Raw genomic sequence first — 8,818 nt, forward strand, 5'->3', positions numbered from 1 at the left:
AGAACACGCCCCAGTAAGCTGAAGGAGAGAGAAAAGTGATCTAGGCAGCAACGCTGAACCTGCGGGGGAAATTCTCTCGGGTTGCCGCCGCCGTCGCCGCCGCTAACAGGAGAGAAGACCGGAGTCCTATACATCCTTCCCCGCGCGCGCGCGAGCTCTCCAGGGCTACGTGTGACAGGCATACAAATCCGGAATCGAAAGGGAGCGAAGAGAGACCCAGGGGAGGGCGATGGTGATTGCCTCTCGGGATTTACAAACACACGCCGCTCGCTCCGGGTGGCTCCGAGCGCAGGAGGGCTGGACTGTTTTGTCTGAGCTACTTTGACCTGGCGTTGCACTGTCTGAGGCACCGAGAAATCCACCAGGGCGCGGAGAGCGTGCAGGGGGCAGACGTTATTATCATTATCATTGCTATTATAAATATACTTTAAAAAAAAAGACATAACTTTCTCATGTTGATCTGAAAGCCAACGACGAACGAGGAATATGAACAGGAAAACCAGGCGCTGGATATTCCACATCTTTCTGAGCCTAGGCATTGTCTATATCAAAATAGGGTAAGTCTCTCTCTCTCTCTCCCCTCTTGCCTCCCCCCCCCCCCATTTTTTAAAGGCAAACACGCTGTGGTGGCTCAACCTGTCCAGACCTGTGCTAGCATTTAACTTGTGGGAAGTCTTTCGGGTTCTCTCTCCGTCTCTCTCGCTCACTCGCTCCAGGGTGAGGCGACTATTTTTGCTGCTCTTGTCCCAGTGAAATTCTGAATGTGCGTCAGCTCTGGGGAAAGGCGAAAGTCCTCGCCTGGCCAGACGAGAGGCATGACCAGAATGACAATGAGCGCCAAGCAGGGAAAAAGGTTACTTAGGGCCGGATCCGCGGACCCCAGCCCTAGCGCGACTTTTCACCCTTTCTCGGGGTCAGTGCCTGGGCAAGGGGGGCCTGGAGCGAGGCCTGTCTTTTGGTACCCAGGAGAGGAAGTCTGCAGCGCTCTGCGCGGGGCCAGGGGCTCCACGTTTTCTCACGTGCCACGACTAAGTTTCAGAACTAAACCCGCATCCCAGAGCTGAACTAATTCTGTGCGAAGATCGCTCAGCTGAAACCTGCGCAGACTTTTTTGGGCTTATTCGTTACTTCTCCCGGGGAGTGAATCTCGGTCCGACTCCGGCTCTTTCTGCCCTGGGCGGCGGCGGCGGGCTGAGCAGTCCACCCCGCCGCGGCTCCAACTGCGCTCAGAAAAGTAACCTGGTTACCTGTAACCAGCTCCCAGTCATTTCAGAGGATCTTGTTTCTAAGTTCGCCGTGCTCAGGTTACTCGCATTCTTCCCGTTCAAAGAACCCGCCTACGAGGTGGCGTGAAAAGAAGCACACCGCCAAAGGAGTTCGCGGCCAGAGTTAGGGTACAGCCTCCTCCTCCCCCTCCTCTGGGATCGTCGGAACAAGTCCTAGTGGGAAAGCGAGCCCCAAAAGAGCCGGTAGCGCCCGCGAATGCGTGCCCACTCGCCCCGTTGGCCAGGCTTGGGATCATCCCTGAGCGCCGATTTCGTGAGGTGGGACTGCCAGGCGCGTCGGAGGAAGGTGGAGGCCTGCTGCCCGCGGGGTGTGGCATTTTCGAGGCAGGGAGGAGGCTTTGGAATTCCTGCGCACCGAGGTTGGGAAGGGTGCTAGGAGCAGGATCCTGACACCGCCTCCCCCATCTGTGCTTGGACGGAGTGCTAGGGGTCTTAAGTGGAGAGAAAGCGGCCAGGAGGATGGCCGCGTGTTGGCACCTCTGCTTTCCCTCGCTCCCCCTCTCCCTTTCTCACAGTCCCAATCCCGCCCGTCTCCTTCTTACCACGAGCACCTTCGAAATGCTCTGGGCTACCGTTTCCCCTAATTCCCAATCGTGATTCGTTGCATCTGGAGGGCCCCCGGTTGGGGAAGTGTGGAATATGAGCGCCCCCCATCTCCCCACCCCAGGAGGAGATTGGGAGAGAGAAGGGAGGCGAGGCTCTCCTCGCTGTTAAATTGACCCAGCGTCTTTTTTCAGCGTGGTAGTCCGGAGGGAAAGCGGACGCCGGCAGACGAGCAGCCGAGCCGCGCTGGGCTGGCGTTCTTGGCCGCAGACTGGGGGAGCAAAATGATGCTTCTGGCTCTGCTCGAGTATGTGCCGCGATTTGCCCGCTGATTTTAGTCACACTTGTTGCCCGTGGACGCCGGAGAAGAAAGGGGGAATGGCGGCTCCCCTGGTTCAATGCCCCTTACCTATTTCTGCAAGAAGGGTGGGGGGAGGGGGGCTGTTAGAAATCCCCCCGCCCTTTCGCCACACTTGGGCTTGCTGAAAGGCCGCTGGGTAGACAACCGGTGGAATAAGCCTCGACGGGCAGATGAGACGCTCGGAGGGCTTAAGCGGCATCAGGGCGTGCTTTGATGTTGACAAACCTGCCACTTCCAGTTCGTACCGAGGGGCGCCTCAAAGAAGAACCTTTTAGAGGATCGATTGATCCCGACTCGGATGAGGTGATTCATTATTGCTCCGCTCTCACTCTTCTCTCCCTCCCTCTCTTATTAGGGGTCTTTCTTCGGTCGTGGCTTTGGGAGCCAGTATCATCTGTAACAAAATCCCGGGGTTGGCTCCAAGACAGAGGGCGATCTGTCAGAGCAGACCCGATGCCATAATCGTGATCGGGGAAGGCTCCCAAATGGGAATCAACGAGTGTCAATTTCAGTTTCGCAATGGACGGTGGAACTGCTCGGCCTTGGGAGAGAGGACCGTCTTTGGAAAAGAGCTGAAAGTGGGTATGTTACCTCCTTCTTATAAACTGTTGCAGGGGCGAGCCTGAAATCCACCCAAAGAAGAGGGAAGGGTATTCATAGGCCAGGGAAACAATGGAGCAGCTCCAACTTCATGTGGCGGTCACAAAGCCTTGCTGAACGCTTGTGTCCCTTTCCTTTGCAAACACAAAGGGATTCTAAATGTCTTTAGAAGAGTTGCCATTGTTACTTCACTCCCAAGCTTACCTTTAAAAAAAGTTTTCCTATTCTGTGGTGAGAGACCACCCTACAGCAATGCCTCATTGGAATCAAGATGACTTGTATCTAAATTGCAAGGCTACATCTGGAACCCTAAACGTGTGCCCTCAAGTATCTTTCACTTAACGATTCTGGCTGGGGATGCCAAGAATGATAGTAGAGCAATATCTGGAGGACCAGAGGTTCCCCACTCTTAGACAAGGGAGTAGCTCTCCCTGAATAAATATGAGTAGGATTGAAATCATAGTATCAACATGATTTTGGCCCAGTTTTGCACTACTTGGTGCAATGTAAGATAGCAACGGAAGATAGAGAGCCATTAAAGTGCCAGATAAAATGCCAGATAAAATCCAAGCAGCACGTGCTTTACAGTCACATTACCAACCAATTTATAATAATACTAGGAAGAAACAGAAGATCTCCGTGTGAAAACACCATGTGAACTTTGCACATTAAACTTAACAGAATCTCTCATAGTCTCTGTGTGTGACATATGAAGGGGAACTATTTAAACATCTTCTTTCCAATGGACATTTCAAATTTGCCTTCCAAGAACATGAAATGGGGGAGGGGGAATGATGCAAACATCATGTGTGAAAATTACCTGAAACTCTTGGTCAGCTAAAATAGACAGACAGCTTTTTAACACTCTTTATTCAATTTGTTATACTCAGAATCAGATTGCAGTGAAATGGTAGGTGGCAGTATTGATTTTGAATTAAGTTGCTTGTTATATAGTGGTTTAATTGTTGATGCATGATCTAAAAACAGACCTGTACATCTGAAAAGATCACTTTACTTTTTTTCTTCTCTAAAAGCTTGTTTATTCATTCCTATTCTTTGACTTGGAAGTCTCTGAAGTTGGCATCTGCCAGTTGTGTCTAAGAAACTTTTCAGTCAGTCACACTGATTCCTAAACCAGGTCAGATGAACTGGGTTCATCAGTAGAAAGTGATTAGGGTTAGGTATGTCCCATGCTGAATGAGGAATAGTTATGTTTCCAAATGTCAAAAATGTATTTGGTATCCAATTAAGAAAAAAAAAAGATTTGAATAAACAGGAAGATCCCAAATGTAGGTGAAAATCAAAGTTTTTAAAAAAAATTGGAAGGTACCATGTTAGGGAAGGTGAGCTTAAATAAAGCTTATAAATAAGGTATGGCTTATTTGTGTTTATTATTTCATTATTGCACAATGAAACTTTAACTCTAGAAAATCAATGGATATATTTCCACACTAGTGTTGCTATCTTTGTAGAAGTGTTGCTGTCTGTATTGGATTGCAGCCAGTGAGTCTTGGGTTACACTGAAATGCAACTATTTCATTTGCTGTTAATTTATTTACTGAAAAGTAGTAGTATTAGATTGGGTTATAATCTTATATACAGTAAGAGCCCTGTAAGTAATTTAATGGAACATGCTTCTGAGTAAATAGTATAGATGGTCCTTGTGTTAGTGGCATTTTTCAGGGAGGAATACGGGGTTAAAAATCATAGTTGAATAAACATTACAGATTTTCCTCAGTACTTCCATTTCAATTAATGACAACAATTGTTAATATCTTATTTTTTATGTAACAAAGCTCCCTTGTGAGTACATCTGAGATAAGGAATTCCTTGAGAGCATCTGCATTCTTTTCTCTTCAGGGGTGCAATGTATTAGCTTGCTGTCCATGATTTCAGCTGCTTTCTTCTCTGATGAATAATCACGTGGATGTATTGACTTTCCTTATTTGATAATTTAGCCTCCTCCCATCAGTTTAGCTTTTGAGAAATGTAATTGTACAATGACTTCATTTTAAATGTGATGAAGCCATAATTCAATCATTCCATGGTTTGTAATACCAAAAGATTTCTTATATGTTATTTTCAACTGACAACAAGACATGTTAAGGGCATGGTTCCAAACATGTAACCATATGGTGCTTTTAGTTCTTATTCAGAACTGTTATTTATAACAGAGTTGAAATGCTTGCATCTATGTCCTCAGACCTAAGGATTCTTGGAAAGAAGCCAGTCAAGGTTCAAAGAGAATTTGGGAAAAAGAGCATTGACAGAGTCCTATGGTAGCCTAAGGGGCAGAATGTAAAGACAACATAAAGAGGCAGGTGTGCCTAAGGCACATCTGAGCATGATGCTTTGATTTGTTAGGAGAAGTTATCCAGACCCATTTACTCTTACTTCACCAGTACTTAGATGTGCATCAAAGTCAGTACAGTACTGTAGATGGTTTATGTTCCTTATAGGCTGAAACTATTGTCTTAAGAGCAGCCTGAAAAAAAAGAGAGAGAATCCTTTTGCAAGTTTCTTAAGTAGATATATTAGTACTCAAAATCGCAACAAAAGTTTAAGATCTTCCAAATTTCTGTAAGTCATGCTTTATCTTTCAAGCTAATAATTCCAGGTTCACCAAATATAGCACTCCTGTTTTTGTAGAGAAAACTGTTCAAAACAGTTAAATTGAACCAAATATTTTTAAAATATCTGTATGAATCTGTCCTCTAATTAAAGAGCAAAGCTGGGCTGGCTTCTTATATAAGTAGACTTCACAAATTCTATTTGTTATGGTTAACGTATCTATTTGGGTCCTAGAAAATACTGCTAGAGTGAAAGGCATGGAGTTTGCTAGGAACTAGAAACAATTGAGGATAGCGTGGAAATTATCACCTACTTGCCCAACATGCACTCTCTGCTATAAGTGAAAGGAAGTTCCCTGCTGCCCTTTGAAGAATTTGGAATATTGAATAATGCAAATACTCTTCAAGTGATCAAGGTATCACCCTGGCCATTCTGAAGACTTGGAGAAACATGACCCAGTCCTGAAGCAACACCACCTCAAGACAAATAATCAGGCTCGCATTCACTGCAGGAACCAAGCTTTTGTTCCTACTGTCAGTTCAGTTCCCAAGTTTTTATCCCTTTTACATCCTTTATAGGAATTCATATCTCTGAGAATTGGTTTAAGATCAGTGTGATTTTGATGATAAAGCCTCTCTCAGACTCTCTGTTTCCTTGTTCTGCGATTGTCACAGGACTTGATGGATGTACATTCCTCAGAACCTCATTCCCAGCATAATGCTTTCTTCTCTTTAGCTGCCAGATTTGTTCGGTTTTCACTAAACATGAGTTACCTTTTGCTTAGGGAGCATAAAATGGTTCTCAGAGATCTCTCAGGGCCCTAACTCCTTAGGCTAGAAAAGTATAATCTCTAATTAGCAGTTAATTAGAGATAAAAATGTTTGTTGACAGCAAAATTTTAAAACAGCTTCCACTGCTATCAATGGAAAATGCCTAAAACATGAAGGGATGTTGAAGGATGGGCTGATCATTCTTGATGCTGCATCTCCTTGAAAAATCTGTTCACCTGTACTACGTTGTATTCTGGAGTAAAAAGAGCTATTTGAATTTTGGCTTAATTCAATGAAAATAAAAAGCATCCAATTAATGAAACCCAACCCAGAGCCCTGCAAACCCTCCAGTATAACTATCATATAGTGACATGAACGAAATTGTTTTTGCCTGATTGCATAAGTCCACAGAGAGGGAGCTAGCTTGGCCTCCCTTGGCTGAGAATCCCCATCCTGGTAGTTGCCTTTCTTGCATTTCCTCCAAAGATGTGTTTCTAGTGAGTCTGGAAGAAGGACTTCTTTTCTAGTAGTCTAGCTGCAAGTTATGTAAGGCTTTACAAGTTTTAATAACCAGTGCTTTGAATTTTTCCTAGAGCTGCGTTAGCAGTCATCTCTTCTTTTCATATAATCAGTTGAAATTTCAAACACTTGAAGCACTTGTCAACTCATACAGAGCACATTAGCCCAAATGGGATGTAAATGAGACTTAGGTCATTATAGCCAGATTCGAAAGAATCAAGACCAGGTGCAGTCAGAGAACAAGTCTATTTTTTAATAGTATATTTGATGACTGAACAGCTAGGGAACTAAAGTCTGGTAAGATATATAAATGTGACCTTCATAAACTGTATTCCAAATCTATCATTAGTTTTTCTATGAATAAGCCTGGAATCTAGAGACTACATTGGGAACAAGAATTGGAACAATTGCCAGTCTAGCATAAATTAAGTTCCTAACCATCAAATATAGATGAAGTTTTTCCTTGATTTGCCTTTTGACTGATCAGACTACCTCAATTTGTTTTTATCCAGCTCATGACAAATGTCAGACACTGTTCTAGAACTTGATCAGCATCTTGGAATTCAATCATTAATTGAAAATCTAATTAGTAGGCAAAACTCAAGAACTGACTTTATGGCCAGTTATTTTAATATTAAATGTTTAACCTGATACATAATCTGCTGTTCTAAGAACAAATCTGAATTCAAGAGTATTTGTGCAGTTTAAAATTTAAATAATACAAAGGATGTTTTGTGTTAGCTGATAAATAAAGTAGCTAATCAACAATGTATAAATAAAGTGAGCTTTAAACTCTTGGCCAAATATATCCATTTTTCTTCATCCCCATGCAAAAGATGCTCTCCACAGAGTCCACTACGATCTCTCAGAAGGCTCCTGAAGTTTTTAAAATGAAGAGAAGGGTTGCAGATCAATGGCAGAGTTCTGCTTTGCTGGAAAAGTCCCATGTTTAATTTCTAGCCTACTTGGTTGTGGCAGGAAAGGACTCCAGTCTATAATCCTACACACAGCACACATAGACAGTACTGAACTTAATAGACAAATACTTCCTGATTCAGTGAAGGTACTTTTCATGTTTCTGTTCTTTTCTTAACAAATCATGTACATAACTGTATGTATATATAATGAATTGTGGCTTAGACCATCACTGAAAAATTCTTATGGATGTCCATAACCTGATATTTTTAGACTGAGCCAAAAGCCTGTTTAATAACTAAAAAGAACCAGAACAATCTAGCTAGTTTTAGGCTTGAGGACTGATCATTGTACAAATAGGAAGACCCCAAGAAGAAGAAAAACAAAGGAAAGTGTCTGGGAATTTTGCCTCCACTCATCATCAGGGATGATTGAGTTAGATTTATAAATGATTCCATGGTTTTCAGGGCACCCACAGCAATGGTTACTGGCTTCAAAATGGCAAGTGAAACTGGAGAATTGAAACCCTGACCCTTTTTACACGCATGCAGTGCCTGTAACACACATAAAAAGGGGTGAGGCTTCAATTGCCTGGTTGTGCTCACCATTTTGAAGCCAGTGACCATCACTGTGGATAAGATATCCTAATGTAAGATGTCAAAAAATCTGTTCCAATTAATTATAAATCACTGATGGAATCCTAAGTTTATTTTAGAATGAAATGCTTTCAGCAAAATATTATATGATAGCCTATTAGCATTTGAATGGATATGTTAACCAATGTTATTAGAATAGTTGACCTAGGAAGTGGGTCATATGACTACAATAATTCATTAAGGAAACTCTAATTATCCTTGACATTCACCATACTGTTCACCATTTTGGGTTGATTTACAAAGTTGGAGTGGAACTCCTGATTTATATAAAAATCGCTACCTCATATCTAGACGCAGACAACACTGTCTCACTAAATATCATGAATGAGTCAAGTGGGTGATACTGTGGCCCAGTACTAATGATAACGTATAGAACAAAATTTATCTTGTTCCTATTGCAGCAGTAGATCAGAGAAGAACAGATACTTTCCTTTATCCAATACATCCTGGGAAGCTTTCCTATGTGAATTGGGAGGCTGATGCCATTTGGTTAGAGTGGACTACAATTCTAGATATGTTGAGATCCTTCATTTGCCAGACTGGTGTTTTCTCTGGGTCTGTTATGACTCTCTAAGTGCTCCCATGGGGATTACTACA

The 8,818-nt window shown here is 43.2% G+C and overlaps 1 protein-coding gene across 1 annotated transcript in view; it reads left to right on the plus strand.

Annotated features, from left to right (window-relative positions):
* The first annotated feature begins 486 nt into the window (after positions 1-486).
* The window catches only part of WNT7A (Wnt family member 7A), a 44,031-nt gene continuing 35,699 nt past the window's right edge, over positions 487-8,818 (plus strand). Inside the window, exons 1-2 of the mRNA XM_063296434.1 lie at positions 487-557; positions 2,546-2,772. Of these exons, the coding sequence (XP_063152504.1) occupies positions 487-557; positions 2,546-2,772 (298 nt within the window). The remainder of the gene's footprint in view (positions 558-2,545; positions 2,773-8,818) is intronic.

This window comes from Candoia aspera, chromosome 2, assembly GCF_035149785.1.
Source record: "Candoia aspera isolate rCanAsp1 chromosome 2, rCanAsp1.hap2, whole genome shotgun sequence".
Taxonomy (NCBI): Eukaryota; Metazoa; Chordata; class Lepidosauria; order Squamata; family Boidae; genus Candoia; species Candoia aspera.